The following is a 20547-nucleotide window of genomic DNA, read 5'->3' as shown; positions in this document are numbered from 1 at the left end:
AGTGACAATAAATGAATAATAATTTAGATATAGAGCGGTCATGAGCTTTGGGTAGTGACTGAAGACTGAAGGTATTTGCAATTTTGCTAGCTAAAAGATAAAAGCAAACACATAGTCTCACAAATACAAAGGATACACGCACCCACACAAAAAAAGAGGACTAACGTGACATCTGACAGTTAAGGTGGAAACATCGAGTACGCATATGACACTTTGCTTTGCAACAAAGGAAAAGTGCAATGTTCCAGACGCAAAGGAAAGATGCCTTGATGCCTCTGCAAAGGAAAGAAACGAAAGGAGAAACACCATGAAAGCGGTTCAAGGAAGGGCAGTGGCGAAAGCTGATTGGTCCAGGACTCCAGCCTCGAGTGTATAAAAGACCGGGCAGGGAAAAGAAGGGTGCTTTTTGCAGCTGTGCTGTAATAACACCCGCTTACTTGTAGGCATACAGGGACTGCAGATAAGCCTGGACGTCTGTTTTAGATATTGTTGTCAGGAATAAATAATCTGGTTCTCATTCTATAATTTGGTTCTTTAAGATTCCCTTATCCTCTATTTTGAAACCCACTTAGAGTCCTCTGGGGGAGGATTTCTACAAGACAAGAACTGTCATATGGGAGAAAACAGGAGTAGAACCGAGGTTTATGAAAAAAATCAAAATCTCTGAAAATATCTTTATTCATTTTCATGAAAACCACCAAAAGTATCAAACTCACTTTCACAAATCATCACTCTCCTTGCACCGACAGTATGTACCTCTAGAACTTTTTTTTTCAAGTCAGTCATTTCTAATTAAGTCAGTCACTGGTAAGTACAAGTTGTCAGACAGAAAATAAACAAAAGGAAACAAATAAACAAAAAATACTAGTTCTGCTTTCATGTTAAGATAACTGGAGATAAAAGTCGATAAAAACACTCAAACGCAGCAATTTGAGCTAGCCTCTAGTCCCTATTTGGAGTATGAAGTCCAATTAAGTGTATTTCAATTTTTAAAAATGCAACCTCTATGATAACTTGTGTCATGGAGGGAATTATACTTTTTAATTTCCTGTATCGTATACATTTCCATATTTACGTATTTCGTACTCGTTTTTTTTGTTTGGTTTTTTTTTTGCTAAGCCTCATTTCGACAAGTAAGGAAGCATCAAATCCCAGATGACCGAGTTGTTGCTTGAAACGTGTATCTGCGTTTGTAACTCGTGACAAAAATTTTAATGTCTTGGTGGATTATTTCCAATCTGATTTGGAGTCTTCGGGACGCTCTCGGCCATGATTCTTGGATTATTTGGAGTTTTACGTATTCAAGTACGGTACGATTGGCCTAGCGTGAGTACACGCTCCATTTCTAGAATCCAAAAATATGCAGACTGTCTATGCTATTGAAAATATAGGTATGTTGTATGTATTTACATTATATCAATATTTTGTTCACGTCTATTAAAAATGCACTCATCCAGATATTAGGTGATTTTTCAAAAAAAGCAAAGGGTCTGGATTGATATGGGCAAATAAATAGAGATAAGTTAAACAGAGTATGTACAATCAGTAGGTTTTAAATTCAGACATTCAGAACCAAACAGGAAATAGAAAAAGTCGTTTGGTACCAAAAGTCATTTCCTGTGTCATCGTTCCTCCTTCTAAACTTATGAGTTGGTTGGATTGTGTTTTACCATCTTTTATCCTAGAAAGTCCTGGGCTGGTTCAGGAGGTCTACATCGGGTCGGCTGGGGCACCCTCTTCTTTGGGGAGGGGCTCCAAGTGGATGGGGGTGACATTGGCAGGTTTCTTCACTCTGAAGAAAAAAGAGAAAGAAAAGAAAATGAAATGTTGACATATTTCGTCATGGTTTATAGAACGTTAGTCCGTTTATAGTCCGTTAAAAAACTAAAATTCACGTTCATTAGTGAATCCGATGAGTCGGATTGGTGAATAGCTTCATCCAGATGGCAACGGATCACTACAAACATAAGATACTTTGGCGGTTTGACCTGAAAACCTTTGAATAGGAATGAGATCGGGAGCTCGGTGAACTTACCAGTGACTTAGTATGTTATTGTGGAGCTAGATAAGTGAACATATGTAGACGTTAACATATTGGAACCCTGTTGGGACTATTTTTCTGTGTGCTTTTGTTAGTTGAATAACTTTCCAGATTTTTGGGGCGTGGGGGTAATGTGGAAAGACATCACCAATGTTGGGAGAGACCATGGTTCAGAGAAAAAAATTCCGCAAGTTAGCAACAAACGGAAGACCACTAATTAGCTCATGGCAGCCCCTGGAGCATGAGATCGGGAGCTCGGTGAACTTGCTTACCAGTGACTTAGTTGGACTCAATGGCTCGGTATGTTAATTAGCCTGTACAGCAAAGGTCTCAAACACGCGGCCCGCGGGCCAAATATGACCCGCAGGACACTGACCATGGTTCAGAGAAAAAAATCAGAGTTCTGCAAGTTAGCAACAAAAGGAAAACCACTAATTAGCTCATGGCAGCCCCTGGAGCATCTGGAGAATGAGATCGGGAGCTCGGTGAACTTGCTTACCAGTGACTTAGTTGGACTCAATGGCTTGGTATGTTAATTAGCCTGTACAGCGTCCCAGCCACAGTATATCCGTTATGTTATTGTGTAGCTGAATAAGTGAACATATGTAGACATTAACATATTGGAACCCTGTTGGGACTATTTTTCTGTGTGCTTTTGTTAGTTGAATAACTTTCCAGATTCTTGGGGGGTGGGGGTAATGTGGAAAGACATCAATGTTGGGAGAGACCAAGGTTCAGAGAAAAAAATCAGAGTTCCGCAAGTTAGCAACAAACGAAAGACCACTAATTAGCTCATGGCAGCCCCTGGAGCATCTGGAGAATGAGATCGGGAGCTCTGTGAACTTGCTTACCAGTGACTTAGTTGGATTCAATGGCTCGGTATGTTAATTAGCCTGTACAGCAGGGGTCTCAAACACGTGGCCCGCGGGCCAAATGTGACCTGCAGGACACTGACCATGGTTCAGAGAAAAAAATCAGAGTTCTGCAAGTTAGCAACAAACGGAAGACCACTAATTAGTTCATGGCAGCATCTCCATCCCCGGATGCCGTCCGAGGGCTACCAACGAGGTCAAAGGTCGGGTTTAGCAGAATTAGCTCTAAGCTACTACGGCAGCCAAGTGTCACGAATGAAGGGACTTAACCCCCGATCAATCCAAGGTCATCAGGGGTCAGAGGCTATTGGTATTGGACGGAGATATGGAGTGGTTGGAGCATCTCGGCGGTCAGTAGAGAGAACCGTACAGAAACAGTCGATATTAACTTACGAGTACGGCGAGATTGGCACGGCCACCACCAGGACGTGACTCCTTTTTCTAAAGAGTCGCCACAGGCCTCTGTGATTCCCTCGGACGTCTAAATCCCAAACATGAAGGCACTGGGTCAAAGATGAAAGGACAGTATTAGTGGCACCAACGGTTACGCCTCTTCGGTCATGGCGTACCTTAGCAAGTTCAGTCCAAGTGGAGGTGTCCGTCTCCGATGTCATCTTAATGAACATGACGTAGACTTTCCCCTCGGAGTCCGGTAGTATCGAGTCCTCACACGGGTTCTTGGTGTGGTCCAGCACCTCTGCCTCCCTGCAATCGAATAGTGGAACACACATCTCGTAAAGGTTGACCCATTTCTTTCATCTATCCTCAGATCGACGTACTGGCGTCCACGTAATATAGCTATTGATGAAGTTACTAATATATGAAGTATCATCCCCACGGTGCTGACAGGCAGAATCCAAGTCTTTGAGTTCTTATGTTGTAAAGTGTGCCTATGTTGGTCTACCCCCCCATAGGGGCTGTTGCTACTGAATCCAAGAAATGACTTGATGCTGAGTGACTCCCGCTGCCACATCACCATCAACCATCATGTCTTCAATTCGGGGAAAAGTGCCCTTAAATGTTACTTTATCCTGTTTAATTGTCATTTACATTCATTTACTTGTTTGCATGTAAAACTACTATTACAAGATAATGAAACATATTATGTCATTGTATGGTCATATCAACTCGTACTTCGGTACGTGACAAATAATTTAATTTAAAAATAAATTTAATTTAAAAATTAATTTAATTTAATGTGATTTAATGTAATGTAATGTAATTTAATGTAATTTAATGTAATTTAATTTAATTTAATTTAAACAAACCAGGGTTCAATTCCACCCTCGGCCATCTCTGTGTGGAGTTTGCATGTTCTCCCCGTGCATGCGTGGGTTTTCTCCGGGTACTCCGGTTTCCTCCCACATTCCAAAAACATGCTAGGTTAATTAGCCACTCCAAATTGTCCATAGGTATGAATGTGAGTGTGAATGGTTGTTTGTCTATATGTGCCCTGTGATTGGCTGGCCACCAGTCCAGGGTGTACCCCGCCTCTCGCCCAATGACAGCTGGGATAGGCTCCAGCAGCCCCCCCCCCCCGCAACCCTCGTGAGGAAAAAGCGGTAGAAAATGAATGAATGAATAAATTAAATTAAAAAATACAAAAATAAAAATAAAAAAAATTAAATTGTATTAGGAAAGCAGGAAGTGAACAAATGTAACAGTTACTGATTGTAAAAGTACCAGATGGAGGGGTAGGATTTAATAAGCTTTGCTTCTTCCTACTCCTTTTGGACATGTGGAACTGGGAACTGATTATGGGATGCACTCAATTGTAATCTGATGCATGTTCAAATGAAATTAAACCATTACCATTTTGTGAAAAAAGTATTTGGTTAGAGTAGTAGAACCTTCTGCTATGTATGAATGATGCAACCAATGTTCACTACTGTCGGATCTCACTCACTTCAGCAGGTTTTGGATTTCCACTTCATAGGCGTCCTTCTTTAAGCTTAGGGAACGTAGACAAAAAGTACTTCAGTATTCAATATTCAAGTTTTCTGCATGAATGTGTCATCAGGCTGCACAAACCTGTCCACGTTCTTCAGGTGCACGTGAGGCACCGTGTTGAACTTGTGTTTTTTGAAATACACCTCCTATACGTCAAATGAAAGAAAAAAAAGACCTCAAAAAAGACTGAATGCAATAATTATATTATTTTTAACTTGCTCACATGGAAATAGCCGTTCATGTTGAGGCCGATGATGCCAAAGTGGTAGGAGCGGGACACGTCGGGGATGATGCACTCCCTGCCTTTCCTCTGCTCTGGCATCCGCATCCACATGTCCCAGTCCCACAGCTACGTCAACACACACGTGTTATCACTATGCCAATCATGAGTTTGACACACCAAACTTGTTTGCATGGAGTAGAATAAAATAAAAACTAGAAAATTCCCGCAGAAATTTTGATGGGCTTGCCACCTGTGCTGTGAACCTCGGGCCCGGTGTGCCAATGGCTACCATGCTAGCACCTAGCAAGAAAGCCTCAAGTACTGAAAAGGTTGATGCAGTCCCATAGTGTCCCCACATCTTGCCATGTGTCTATTTGCATTTAGACATGAGTAAATTAGCTTAAATGCTAACATGCTAACGGCTACATGCTAGCACCTTGCAAGACAGCCTCAGGTCCCGAAAAGTTTGGGGCAGTCTCACAGTGTCCCCACATCATGCCATGTGTGTATTTGCCTTTAGACATGAGTAAATTAGCTAAAATGCTAACATGCTAACAATCACCATGCTAACACCTAGCAAGACAGACTCAAGTCCAAAAAGTGTCCAGGCAGTCCGATAGTGTCCCCACATCATACCATGTGTGTATTTGCCTTTATATATGAGTAAATTAGCTAAAATGCTAACATGCTAACAGTCATCATGCTAGCACCTAGCAAGAGGGCCTCAAGTTTAGAAAGTGCCAAGGTTGTCCTATAACCTCCCTACATCATGCCATGTGTGTATTTGCCTTTAGACATGAGTAAATTAGCTTAAATGCTAACATGCTAGCATCCTCAAAATGGGAAGATATAATAATAGCTAAACATCACAAGAAATAACAATATGGGCTTGCTCAGTAATGCAAGCCCCATAGACAGCTGCAGTCTATGGGGCTTGCATTACTGAGCAAGCCCATAATAAGGATCCCGGCACCTTCTCGGGTGTGGGCCATTTAGGCTCCAGTTCATCCTTGTAGAGACTCCTTTTCAGGACCCAGCCCAGGCCAGGCATGCTCTCCACTCGGTACAGCAAGGCGGCATCCTCAGCCGTGTGTTCATAGCCCTGTGGAACACAAATATAATATAATAGAACAGGTGACAAATGAAACAGTGGTGTTGTTATTGTACAGTAAATTAGTTAGAAATATAGAAATAATTACGTTTCATGATTTAAAAAAAAAAAACATTACAACTGTTTTTTTTGCTCACTTGGTCGTTCCAGGCTGAGATGCAATAAAGGCTGTCATCCTCATCCAGCAGGTGGATGGTTTGACTCAGAAAACTGTCAAAATAACAAAAACACAGGCATGAAGCAACCTGCCTCGGTTTTAATCTGTGATTTTAGACCGGGGATTATAAAACACAAGATAGACCAATGACAACAAAGGAAATCATTCAGCGGGGGGAATAAGTCTTGCAGGAACGGAATTCAACCAAAAACACAGCAAAAATGGGGAGAATAGATCAAAAAGGAAAAAAATGGCTGACATGATGACACTAAGAACTAATAATAAAACTAAACATTGTCTTTCAATTAACCTTCCTCTTGTGTTAGCTTTCTGGTATCATGTCTTATGTTAACGGGTGGGTTTTGATCCATGTATTAAATCAGCTATAAAATACACTAAAAACAATAAGTTACCATCAAATTTGGTTCTCATGTCTTGGTTACCTTCTTAGGCTTCCTCATCCATGAAAATGTTGCTTTTAATACTTTTGGTGTGGGCATGGAGGACTTTTTTTGTCACTATACCCCTCCATTTCTATTTCCAAAAATGGTCAAATGAACCTCAAAAGAATCATATTCATAAATTGAATTATTTTGTTACCTGGCTATTACTGAGGGATATAGAACATATCTCTTAAATCAATTAGTTTGATTTATTTTCTCATTTTAGTATTAATCACTAAAGAAACTAAAACTAAAGAAACTATGGTGTTCGGGGGAATTTTGACCCATATATATTCATGTCAAGAAAAGTTATTGTTTTCAGCAACAGAAATGTAGTATAAACTGAAATCAAAAAACAGAACAGGTCCAGATCTTGGTTCACTCTACTTCTTGTCATTCTTTCCATAATCCAAAGTGTTCTTTCCGCGGTCCAAAGTGTTCTTTCCGCGGTCCAAAGTGTTCTTTCCGCGATCCAAAGTGTTCTTTCCGCGATCCAAAGTGTTCTTTCCATGATCCAAATTGTAAATGTGAAATCAGCCATCAGTCAAATGAGTGAATTCCCCTCACATGTCTGGACCTTGTTTTTCTGCTGGTATACTGGAAAAGCGGTCAAAATGAGAATCCCCTGAAGCTTCCATGATGAGAAGAGGAGCTGGTTGTCATTGTGTTGGCTAATTGTACACTTATGATTTCAGTTGTGGCTCAAAATATTGCTTTATAGTCATATTATTATAACCGGGTCCAAACCGACCCTAACAATACAGTGGTCATAATTTCAACCAGACCATTTTAAAATGTAGTAAAAATTATTTTTTTGGTTTAGAGTTTCCTGACAAAGTCAAAAAGCCTTGATGCAATAAACAAATGTTATGTGATTCTTTTTATGCATTAAAATGTAAAACAGGTCGGTGCCGGCCCTAACACAAGAGGAGAGTTAAGTAAAAAAATTTTTAAAAAAATTGCCTTTTTACTAAAATTTAAAAAAAACACAGAAACACAGAAACACACAAAGTGCCCCCCTGCATCATTTGATTGATGTAAAAAGTTTGGACACCCCTGATTGAACCAAACAGAGAGCGACACAACGCCGCCCTCTAGTGGTGATTATTTCCATGGCAAGATGTTACAAGTTAGCATTAAAAAGCTTTTCATTTTGATTCTAAGCGCACCTGAAGAAGTCAATGGAGATGTCCAGATCTTCTTCCAGCACTATAGCATAATTAGCCTCCTGCAGGGAATGATGAACATTAAATAAAGACAAATACACACTGAAAATAAATTACCGCAGATGCAGTACAAATGGCGGATGTACTCACTGGGTGAAGATTGAATGTTGCAGTCAGACTTGCCTTGTAGTGCTGTGACAGAGCAGAGAAAGAGCCCACTCAAAACTACCTCGTGGGTACATGTTCATGGTACAGTTCTACTAGTTTCTATTTTATTTTAATGCAGGCGTTATTTATAGACGTGCAGTTATTATGTTCTTCCTCATTTCCTTGACAAAATGCCTTAATAAATTCCTCGAAAATGCACTTTGGACACATAATTATGTGTATTCATGTTTCAAAAGGTGACCTCTGATTTAAAAGGTTTTGCTTGGTTTGACTTCAAAGTTGGAAATATATTAAATAATTAAAATACTTAATAATGACTGAAATAAGCGTACAAAATAAAACTGATAAAAAATGCAAAAAATGACTTTAAAGTATAAAAAATAATAAAAATACAAAATAAAAATGGCTAAAAAATACATAACAATGAAATAAATATTTAAAGCGTAAAAATATTCACAATAAATAAAAACAATGACAAATAAAAATAAAGATGATTAAAATAATAAAAATAAATGAAAATTACTTTAGATTAAAAACAATGAATGAAAATACATTTGTCATTTGCCATTAAATAATGTTGCAAAAATTGTAAAATATATATATACAAGCAAATCTATTTTTTGTCACTTTTATTTTGTATTTATATTATTTTATATACATTTTTATTTGTTTGTATATTTTTTACACTTTTATTTAATGACATTTAATTTTTTTTAAATGTATTTTCATTCATTGTTTTTAATCTTAAGTAATTTTCATTTATTTTTATTATTTTAATCAGCTTTATTTTTATTTGTCATTTTTGTTTTATTTATTTTGAATATTTTTTATGCTTTAAATATTTATTTCATTTTTATGTATTTTTAGTCATTTGTATTTTTATTATTTTTTATACTTTAGTCATTTTTACATTTTTAATTGCTTGTATATTTTTTACACTGTTATTACTGACATTTAATTTTTTTAAATGTATTTTCATTCATTGTTTTTAATCTTAAATAATTTTCATTTATTTTTATTATTTTAATCAGCTTTATTTTTATTTGTCATTTTTGTTTTTATTTATTTTTAATTTTTTTTACGCTTTAAATATTTATTTCATTTTCATGTATTTTTTGTCATTTTTATTTTGTATTTTTTTTTATTTTATACTTTAGTCATTTTTACATTTTTATTTGCCTGTATATTTTTTGACACTTTTATTTAATAAATAAAAATGAAAAATGACCTCAATCAAAGTGGGTAGCTTCCGAATGACCACTGGGTCATTAAGGGTCATTAATGAGGGTCCCGGGATGGGACCTCCAAGGATGTATTGTGGAAGTTCTCTCGAGTTCTCACCTGGGATACCCGCGCATTCTTGATGCTGATGGGCGTGTGCTGAACTCCCTTCAGTCCAAAGAGCTCCACCACATCCATCGGCTCCTGGGGTGTTCAAAAACACAGAGATGGACCTATTGATGTCTACTTCTACGGTCAAATCTGAAGGTTGGATACCTCATAGTATCCATCGATGAAGACCGTGATCATCTGCGGGTTAACACCGTGAGCTGAAAGGAGGGACCTGAGCATCCTGGACACAGAAGACAAGAATGAACATTGACTTGCGCTCATGGGCTTGTGAGATCTTACCGGTAGAGATAGTTGGGTCTGTTCCCTGCGATGACCGCGACTGGTACATGGAAGACGTGATTAGTGGGCAGCTAAAGGGAAGAAACAAAACATGTACTTTTCAGATTCATCATTTTTACGTTCTTGTTTTGCAATTTTTTCTCAGCGTAATTTCCCCCAAAAGTGCAACTTTACTTCTTTTCCATTATAAAAAATATAATAAATAAATATTTAAATTTATTTCTTTATTATTTAAATTTATATTTATTTATTTTTAAATTTAAATATTTACTAAATATTTTTATTTTACTCACAGTATATTGACGTATTGTATATTTTTGTATATTTTTCTGTTATTGTTTTTCAATTTGTCCAAATATTTGAAACATCGTCTAGTCCATAAAATTTGGACTTTATTTCTTGTAATATCTCAACTTTTTCCCGATCTAATTTCCCCCAAAATTGCAACTTAATTATTTTCTATTGTAAAAATTATGATGGACATTAATTTTTTTTGTCATAGTGTATCAATATTATGCTTGTATGTATAATTTTTGTATAATTTTAATTGTTTAATTTAATTGTATAATTTTTTTGTCCAAATATTTCAACCATCGTCTAGTCCATAACATTTGGACTTTATTTCTTGTAATTTCACAACTTTTTCCCCAATCTAATTTCCCCCAAAATTACAAGTTAATTATTTTCTAGTGTAAAAATTACTACGGACATTAATTCTTTTTCTCATAGTGTATCAATATTATGTTTGTATAATTTTAATTTAATTTAATTGTAGAATTTTTTGTCCAAATATTTCAACCATTGTCTAGTCCATAAAATTTGGACTTTATTTCTTGTAATATCTCAACTTTTTCCCGATCTAATTTCCCCCAAAATTGCAACTTAATTATTTTCTATTGTAAAAATTATGATGGACATTAATTCTTTTTGTCATAGTGTATCAATATTATGCTTGCATGTATAATTTTTGTATAATTTTAATTGTTTAATTTAATTGTATAATTTTTTTGTCCAAATATTTCAACCATCGTCTAGTCCATAACATTTGGACTTTATTTCTTGTAATTTCACAACTTTTTCCCCAATCTAATTTCCCCCAAAATTACAAGTTAATTATTTTCTAGTGTAAAAATTACTACGGACATTAATTCTTTTTCTCATAGTGTATCAATATTATGTTTGTATAATTTTAATTTAATTTAATTGTAGAATTTTTTGTCCAAATATTTCAACCATTGTCTAGTCCATAACATTTGGACTTTATTTCTTGTAATATAACAACTTTTTCCCAATCTAATTTCCCCCAAAATTACAAGTTAATTATTTTCTAGTGTAAAAATTACTACGGACATTAATTCTTTTTCTCATAGTGTATCAATATTATGTTTGTATAATTTTAATTTAATTTAATTGTAGAATTTTTTGTCCAAATATTTCAACCATTGTCTAGTCCGTAACATTTGGACTTTATTTCTTGTAATATAACAACTTCTTCCCGATTTAATTTCCCCCAAAATTGCAACTTAATTATTTTCTATTGTAAAAATTATGAAGGACATTAATTCTTTTTCTCAAAATTCTTGTTTTGCAATTTCACAATTTTTTTTTCAACGTAATTTCCCCCAAAATTGCAACTTTACTTCTTTTCCATTGTAAAAAAAATGATTGCGGAAATTGTCTAAATATTTTTATTTTCTCATTGTATATTTATGTCATGTTTGTATATTTTTTGTTAACATTTTTCAATTTGTCCAAATATTTCAAACTTAGTCTAGTCATTTTAGAATTTTAATTGTTTAATTTAATTTAATAGTAGAATTTTTTGTCCAAATATTTCAACCATCGTCTAGTCCATAACATTTGGACTTTATTTCTTGTAATATAACAACTTTTTCCCAATCTAATTTCCCCCAAAATTACAAGTTAATTATTTTCTAGTGTAAAGATTACTAAGGACATTAATTCTTTTTCTCATAGTGTATCAATATTATGTTTGTATAAATTAAATTGAATTTAATTTAATTTTTTGTCCAAATATTTCAACCATCGTCTAGTCCATAACATTTGGACTTTATTTCTTGTAATATCACAACTTTTTCCTGATCTAATTTCCCCCAAAATTACAAGTTAATTATTTTGTAGTGTAAAAATGACTAAGAACATTAATTATTTTTCTCATAGCGTATCAACATTATGCTTGTAAAAAAAATATTAATTTCAATTAGTGTTACAATTTTCATGTCAACATTATGACTTCATTCCAGTACTTCTACTTTATAAATATAATTTTTCCAGACACCCAAACAAAGTAAAAAAAAATATATATATAGAAAAGACTGAAATTTGCGTCTTACGGGTTCTGGGTTAAATTCAATGGGTGCTGGGTCTTTGCAGCTGCAGATGCTGCCGTATCCTTCCACTTTGCTGCAGAAGAGCTTCCTGCGCCGGTTCCACTCCGTGTCTGCCCAGTGGCACTCTGCCTCTGCGGACAAGGCCGTCCAAACGGAACCTGTTACTACCCTGCTCATGATAGAGAGGCGTTTAAGTGATTACCTTCAGAGGCGGTGAGCTGCACCTCCGTTTTAAGAAGCACTGGATCACCCCAGGTGGAAAGAGCAGGAGACTTTGAATGCTTTTCCCCGTACACCTGACCTACACAACCAAAACACACAGAAATACTCACCAGGCCACTCAAAATAGGAAACGCACCCCCATTTGAGTATTTATGTTTGCACACTACCTCCTTTCTTTACCACCAGAGTCCACATGTCCCTCCAGCTGAGGTTGAGAGACACCTGACTGCCCAGACCTTTCAGCAGGTTCTTAGCGGCGTCCTTCAGGTGGAACGTGCCCTCGTCCTGCATGGAAAAAAAACGTACCGCCATCCATCACACATTAATTTTTATATTCAGTATAGTTACTCCAGACTCCATTTTATATCCAATTAAGGCTCTAAATGCAATATATTAAATTCTATGTGAAGTATTTCTATAATGCCTCATATTAACTCACTAGCAAGATCTTATGGTGTATAGACTGGTCATATATTTCATCTCATTTCATATTATCTACATCAGGGTTCTCAAACACGCGGAACAAGACACATAGCTGTGCCAAGAAAAAACTATTTTCATATATTTGCAAAAGTTTTTCTTGTAATAGTCTGACTTTTAATATTTCTCAAAAAATAATTGGAATAAAAATAATATTTAAAAATTATTTTTCTTTAATATTTAAATGTAATAATAATAATAATATTATAACAGTGGAATGTTTAATCAGAGCTTTTATTGTAAAAAATCGGAACCAAAACACTGAAAAAGTTTGTATATTTTTCTGTTTTTAATAAATGTGTTTTTTTTAAACCTGATGCGGCCCAGCCTTGCCCAGACCCTAGCTCCAGTGACCCCCAGGTAAATTGAGTTTGAGACCCCTGATCTACATACTGTATTTGTATATAACTCTGGGTAAAATTGTTGATTTGTTAATACTTGGGATGTTTATATTGTTTATTTTTCTATATTGTGTATTTTGTACTGCTTAACTGATTCTGTACTCTTGCTGCTGTGCAATGTAAATTTCCCCACTGAGGGACGAATAAAGGCATATCTTATCTTATCTTAAGTGACCCGACCTTAATGGTAAAGATGAGAACTCGCCCTCGGGTCACCATGTTGAGGAAGAGGATCATGGCTTCATCTTCATGGGGGGAGTAGGTGTCAAATATCCTCTTGGCCATCACATGACCCTAAAAGAAAGGAAAAGGAAAGCACAGGGAATGTCATGACCTTAAAAAGGCGCTCCATGCTGGAAAAAGGCTGCAATGTGGCGGAATGACAACATGTTGTCACTGACTAATATTGACAATAGTTTGATGATCGGGCTGCACGGTGGTCGAGTGGTTAGCGCGCAGACCTCACAGCGAGGAGACCAGGGTTCAATTCCACCCTCGGCCATCTTTGTGTGGAGTTTGCATGTTCTCCCCGTGCATGCGTGGGTACGCCGGTTTCCTCCCACATTCCAAAAACATGCTAGGTTAATTGGCGACTCCAAATTGGTATGAATGTGAGTGTGAATGGTTGTTTGTCTATATGTGCCCTGTGATTGGCTGGCCACCAGTCCAGGGTGTACCCCGCCTCTCGCCCGAAGACAGCTGGGATAGGCTCCAGCACCCCCCGCGACCCTCGTGAGGAAAAGCGGTAGAAAATGAATGAATGAATTCTTACTGTAGCTTGGTTGAGAACAATTACATGAATGCCTCGGCCTTGCTCACGCATATCATCCTCCAACACCTAAGAAAAGAAATCAAACACAAAAGTATATCATTAGTCATATCAATGGTTTAACCTTCCTCTTGTGTTAGCTTTCTGGTATCATGTCTTATGTTAACGGGTGGGTTTTGATCCATGTATTAAATCAGCTATAAAATACACTAAAAACAATAAGTTACCATCAAATTTGCTTCTCATGTCTTGTTTACCTTCTTAGGCTTCCTCATCCATGAAAATGTTGCTTTTAATACTTTTGGTGTGGGCATGGAGGCCTTTTTTTGTCACTATACCCCTCCATTTCTATTTCCAAAAATGGTCAAATGAACCTCAAAAGAATCATATTCATAAATTGAATTCTTTTGTTACCTGGCTATTACTGAGGGATATAGAACATATCTCTTAAATCAATTAGTTTGATTTATTTTATCATTTTAGTATTAATCACTAAAGAAACATCTATGGTGTTGGGGTCAATTTTGACCCATATATATTCATGTCAAGAAAAGGTAGAAAAAGTTATTGTTTTCAGCAACACAACTTTAGTAGAAACTGAAATCAAAAAGCAGAACAGGTCCAGATCTTGGTTCACTCTACTTCTTGTCATTCTTTCCATGGTCCGAATTGTTCTTTCCGCGATCCAAAGTGTTCTTTCCGCGATCCACATTGTTCTTTCCGCGATCCACATTGTTCTTTCCGCGATCCACATTGTTCTTTCCGCGATCCAAAGTGTTCTTTCCGCCATCCAAAGTGTTCTTTCCGCCATCCAAAGTGTTCTTTCCGCCATCCAAAGTGTTCTTTCCGCCATCCAAAGTGTTCTTTCCGCCATCCAAAGTGTTCTTTCCGACATCCAAAGTGTTCTTTCCGTCATCCAAAGTGTTCTTTCCGTCATCCAAAGTGTTCTTTCCGTCATCCAAAGTGTTCTTTCCGTCATCCAAAGTGTTCTTTCCGTCATCCAAAGTGTTCTTTCCGTCATCCAAAGTGTTCTTTCCGTCATCCAAAGTGTTCTTTCCGTCATCCAAAGTGTTCTTTCCGTCATCCAAAGTGTTCTTTCCGTCATCCAAAGTGTTCTTTCCGTCATCCAAAGTGTTCTTTCCGTCATCCAAAGTGTTCTTTCCGTGATCCAAAGTGTTCTTTCCGTGATCCAAAGTGTTCTTTCCGTGATCCAAAGTGTTCTTTCCGTGATCCAAAGTGTTCTTTCCGTGATCCAAAGTGTTCTTTCCGTGATCCAAAGTGTTCTTTCCGTGATCCAAAGTGTTCTTTCCATGATCCAAATTGTAAATGTGAAATCAGCCATCAGTCAAATGAGTGAATTCCCATCACATGTCTGGACCTTGTTTTTCTGCTGGTATACTGGAAAAGCGGTCAAAATGAGAATCCCCTGAAGCTTCCATGATGAGAAGAGGAGCTGGTTGTCATGCTAATGCTGCTTGTACAATTGCTAATTGTACACTTATGATTTCAGTTATGTCTCAAAATATTGCTTTATAGTCATATTATTATAACCGTGTCGAAAACCAATACAGTGGTCATAATTTCAACCAGACCATTTTAAAATGTAGTAAAAATGATTTTTTGGTTTTATTTTGTTGAAATAGAGTTTCCTGACAAAGTCAAAAAGCCTTGATGCAATAAACAAATGTTATGTGATTCTTGATATGCATTAAAATGTAAAACGGGTCGGTGCCGACCCTAACACAAGAGGAGGGTTAATCAGCCAATGAGCATACGTCCCCTTTGAACTCACAGTGGTCCCGTCCACCGCCACATACACTTTGGAGCGACTGGAGTACGCCTCAATGTCCAGAACCTTGCGCCCATTAGCCGGTCTGCGAGGCGTCGCCATGTTTGGCATCGCATCCTCTAAAAGTACAACAGATCGTTTTTTAATCCCAAGTTACACATCGGTAGAACCATATTCTCCCATACCGTATTCCTGGGATGCAGCATCTTCGTTGACTACTCTTCGTGTGTCCAAGATGAGTTTGATGTTGACTAAGACAGTCACCAGGAGAAACAGCACAGCACCAGCCTGTGGAAGGGAAAAATAAATATAAAATGATTTTTCTTTCACATCAGAATTGTGGATGATGGGTGAAATCCCCAGTTTCCCTTTAAGCTCTGCTTCTTCCTACTGCTTTTCAGACGTGCTGTGATGTGCAACTGTTCTTTCATGTAACTTGCAACGCATGTCTGAAACGTATAAACATACCATACTGCTGACACATACCATACTGCACAGCCCCCCAACACCCATGTGGCGTTTCGGTTGTTTCGCTGTGTTTGACTTATCAATAAAACTTTATTGATGGACTAATATTACACAAAATAAAGGGGGTATTGGTTCGTATTTTGGTTTTAAGGTCCCGTTTCAGTACATTTAGGGCACAAACAGTGGCGTCATTAGGCCTATTTTAGGGGGACTTCAGCCCCCCTAAAATGTTCTTAAGCCCGCCCTAAATATTTTGATATTTTTTATTGATTTTTTTTAAAATTGATTAAAATGTTTTAACTAAAATCTCTTGACAAATTGTGTTAGTAGAGATTAGTAATAATCAGAAGAAGAAGACGAATTTTAAAGAATTTTAGGGGGTCTTCATCCCCCTAAAAAAATGTTTAGGGGGACTTCAGCCCCCTGAAAAAATTTAGGCTAAATAATTTGATATTTTCTATTGATTTTTTTTTTTTTTTACAAAAAAAATCACATTTCATATAATAGGGCAAAAGCAGGCTAATAAGCAAGCCAATAAGCAGGCTAATACTAGCCTAGTAATAATCAGAAGAAGAATAATGATGACAGTAATAATAGTAGGCTAATGAATAATATAATAATGATTATTATATCATTGATGAATGGTTGCAGAGCTTGAGCAGCGTTTTTGCAGTGTAGATTGTGTGTACTTGTGTGCTAATAAGCAAGCCAATAAGCAGGCTAATACTAGCCCACTACTACTACTACTAGTAGTAGTAGTAATAATCACAAGAAGAATAATTTTAGAGAATTTTAGGGGGTCTTCATCCCCCTAAAAAAATTTTAAGGCAGCTTCAGCCCCCTGAAAAAATTTAGGGAGGCTTGTTAAGTCCCCCTAAATAATTTGATATTTTGTACTACTAGTAGAAGTAGTAATAATAATCAGAAGAAGAATAATTTTAGAGAATTTTAGGGGGTCTTCAGCCCCCTGAAAAATGTAGGGGGGCTTGTTAAGTCCCCGTAAATAATTTGATATTTTCTACTACTAGTAGTAGTAGTAATAATCAGAAAAAGAAGAATTTTAGGGAATTTTAGGGGGTCTTCATTCCCCTAAAAAATGTTTAGGGGGGCTTCAGCCCCCTGAAAAATTTAGGGGGCTTGATAAGTCCCCCTAAATAATTTTACATTTTCTACTACTCGTAGTAGTAGTAATAATCAGAAGAAGAACTTTAGAGAATTTTAGGGGGTCTTGATCCCCCTAAAAAATGTTCAGCCCCCTGAAAAGAATTAGGCTAAATAATTTGATATTTTCTATTTTTTTTTTTATTGATTTTTTTTTTTTTTTTTTACAAAAAAAATCTCAAAGCCCCCCCTGTCATCAGAACCTAGTGACGCACCTGGGCACAATCAAGGCCAAACTGCACTGTATTGTACTGTACTGTACTGTACTACGTCTTACCTGGCAACAGCGGCGAATCGTCCTCTTATTGGTAAGTTTGTATTTCCAGGTGAGGTAAAGGCTTCTTTGTTGGCGGGGAATGAAAGGCTTAGCCCGGGGGTTTGGAGTCCAAGTTTCCATCCCGCTGGAAATGCCAGACATTTAGCTTGTCGTTCCTCCTCCTCCTTCTCCTCCTCCTCGTCCCGCAAAATCACAAACCCAAAAATCACATCCTCTTCTGCAAAGCAACACAACACCGACGATGCTTCTTCTCATCAACGAGCGTCAAACTCAAATTGAGCTGTATTTTTACACAAAACCCCACCGACCCACATTACAAACACTGTGTATGTATCAGCTTTTGTATAGTTATATTCGTGATAAGCAAAAGAACCTAATTAAGTGAAGCTATTAGTTCTGCAAAATGATAAAAAAGAAGAGATTGTCGCAGATTAAATGACGTCACTGACTTCTTCTCCGGTTTACTGGCGGGAAGCAAACAGTTTTAGTCGTATACTGCCTCTTACTGGCCATTAATATATGAAATAAATACACCGAGCATTCTGTATAAGTGTTCTCGGCATAACTCGTGTTTAAATTTGTTATTAAAAAATAAATAACTACTTATTTCACACTCATTTATCTTATTTGGTCTTATTTCCTCTGTTATGAGATAAATTCACCCAACGATGGCGACACTGCACACTCTCGGACGAACACTGCCCCTAGCGTTTTGGAAGAGAATTGCACCATATTTATCAGGATTTAAAAACAAAATGCATTAATTATTGTTTCTGGTCACAAATTACATTTTTTAACGACTCATTTTGTTACTAATTCAATTACGCTGAAACTAAAGTAAATATAACTCTTGTTTTTTTTTTCAAATAATTTGCCCAACATTGCCACCCTGGTAAAGAAAGTCCACAGAGTCCAACAACAATCGTCATGTTGACTGTTTTACAGCACCGTAAAAGCTAGAAGGGTCACGTACCACACCCAAAACAGCAGGTTGCATAGTGTACAAGTGTTTTTTTACACAAAGCTGCATGATGAGGTGAGTGTTTCTGCATTTGTGATCAGTTTGCATATACATAATTTACGTTGTGTTTAGTGTAGGCTTTACTATAGTTGTCAAATCCGAGTCATTGTCGGTTGAATGTTTATTGGAAGTGACAGCAAAATGGCAAAGACAGCATTTCTTTAAGCATTTCAGCATTTCAAATACAGGGCCAATACTGATACTTTTTATTTCATCATCATTATTATTTCAGTCAAACAGCCCTCGAAACCAACCTGGAGGACCTTCAGTGTCACTTCACCTGGAACCTAAACACCAGCAGATCCAGACTGTTCCATCTCAAGGACAAGGTAGAAGACATCGGTGCCGTGGAGGGATACAACTGGCTGGGACACATATACAACCTGCAGGGTTACATACACTTCCGGCTGGGCTTCACACAAGATGCTTTGCGTTACTTCTGCAGGGCTGCAGAGGCTTTACGTCAAATGAGAAACACCATCTCAGAAGAAGGTCCTTGGCTGGTAATAAACTACGGGAACCTGGCTTGGCTGCACTACCACATGGGAGAACAGGCAGAAAGTCAAACGTACTTGAAGAAGATTTATATTCTTCTGAATGAATATCAGTTTGCATACCAGGAGGAACTCCACCCGGAAATCTGTGCTGAAAAGGCCTGGACTCTAATGACTTTTGGAAAAGACCATATCCTTCCCGCAGTGGAATACTTCTACAGAGCAATCAGGATGCAGCCAGACATGGTGGAATGGCACTCCAGTCATGTCGTAGCATTAGCGAGTACTTCTAAGATCTACAAAAATGGCCTACAAGCCAACATTTTCGAGAAAATGGAGATCGCCGTGAAACATGATCCAGACAACCTCTACCTGGCAGCACTTTACCTTACCGCCTGTGCTGCTAACGGACGGAAAATTGAACGTGAGGCATGCCAACTGGCAAAGAAGGTTTTGAGAAAGCCTGCCAGCAGCTACAGCGGAATCAAACCGCTACTTAAGCTATACAGACTCCACCTATCGATGCAGGAAGCTCTTGATTTGGCCGAGGAAGCCATAGAAAGACACCCGGGTGAGCGTTACCTGAAAAGATGTGCCGCGATCTGCTACAAAAAGAGAATACTTCTCCACGGGGACATTCCACTAGAACAAAACACCATAGACAGGGCCATCAGTTTACACCAGGAAGTGATTTCTCTTTACCCTCAATCATCACTAAAAAGACAAATAACTCTCGCAAACATTTACGCAAAGTCGGCTCACCACCAAGCTGAAGCCGACCAGATATTTGAGGAACTACTGGAGAGCAGTCAGGAACCTGCGGACAGACAGATGTTGTACAACCGCTATGCTAAACATCTACACTTCACCAAAAAGCAGAGCTACAAGTCCATCGAGTATTTCATGAAGGCAGCGGCTATACGGTATCCGTCTGTCTATCGGGAAAGAAGCACTCATATTCTGCAGAAAATTAAAGCAAGGAATAGAAACAGAATGTGTCCAGAAATAGACGAGTTTTTGGCCAACCTACAGGACTGAAAAACTTCATACTATTTTTCATGGTTTGTTTGGTCCTGTGACTTGTCCTCCGAAGAGACTTGTGCTATGTTGTGTTTATTCGGTTATACTTATCGGAGTAACTCTTACAATGTTACGTTAACATATATATGTTAACATACTACGTTTTTCTTCGTTTATTGTTATTACTATAACTGCCATAAGCGCATAATCATTAATTTCAGATTTTATTTAATTTATTTACATTTATTTTATTTTTTTTACCTGTTCAATTTGTGTTATTTTGTGAAAATATATATGCAATTAAAAACAAAGGAGATTTTTAAAATATTGA

At 37.3% G+C, this 20547-nt stretch overlaps 2 protein-coding genes across 2 annotated transcripts; one reads left to right on the top strand and one right to left on the bottom strand.

The window, feature by feature from the left end:
- Nucleotides 1-660: 660 nt before the first annotated feature.
- pomgnt1 (protein O-linked mannose N-acetylglucosaminyltransferase 1 (beta 1,2-)) lies at nt 661-18112 on the bottom strand. Its single transcript, XM_058073813.2, has 21 exons — nt 17682-18112; nt 15961-16063; nt 15779-15894; nt 13990-14055; nt 13398-13511; nt 12504-12621; nt 12317-12415; nt 12118-12245; nt 9764-9834; nt 9629-9704; nt 9473-9556; nt 8114-8155; nt 7967-8025; nt 6335-6407; nt 6060-6188; nt 5087-5212; nt 4945-5009; nt 4820-4864; nt 3483-3618; nt 3307-3416; nt 661-1792 (listed from the first exon to the last, which is right to left on the bottom strand). The coding sequence occupies exons 1-21, from the start codon at nt 17820-17822 to the stop codon at nt 1711-1713; spliced, it is 1983 nt and encodes a 660-aa protein (XP_057929796.2). The 5' UTR covers nt 17823-18112; the 3' UTR covers nt 661-1710.
- On the top strand, nt 16011-20234 carry LOC131129880 (antiviral innate immune response effector IFIT1-like). The gene is made up of 2 exons (XM_058073814.2): nt 16011-16021; nt 18935-20234. The coding sequence occupies exons 1-2, from the start codon at nt 16011-16013 to the stop codon at nt 20232-20234; spliced, it is 1311 nt and encodes a 436-aa protein (XP_057929797.2).
- The last annotated feature ends 313 nt before the right edge of the window (nt 20235-20547 follow it).

The sequence above is a fragment of the Doryrhamphus excisus genome, linkage group LG4, assembly GCF_037039965.1.
Source record: "Doryrhamphus excisus strain RoL-2023G ecotype Guam linkage group LG4, RoL_Dexc_Guam_v1.1, whole genome shotgun sequence".
Lineage (NCBI taxonomy): Eukaryota > Metazoa > Chordata > Actinopteri > Syngnathiformes > Syngnathidae > Doryrhamphus > Doryrhamphus excisus.
Note: the sequence above shows the minus strand (reverse complement) of the source record. Positions and strands in the feature narration are given on the sequence as shown.

Bases quoted from the DNA above. Each gene is read 5' to 3' on its own strand.
- pomgnt1 (XM_058073813.2), bottom strand. From the start codon at position 17,822: ATGTCTGGCATTTCCAGCGGGATGGAAACTTGGACTCCAAACCCCCGG. The intron at 8,026-8,113 runs GTGAGTACATCC...CATTCCCTGCAG, and splicing joins CAACATTCAATCTTCACCCA to GAGGCTAATTATGCTATAGT. The intron at 3,417-3,482 runs GTACGCCATGAC...TCTTTGACCCAG, and splicing joins CTTGGACTGAACTTGCTAAG to TGCCTTCATGTTTGGGATTT.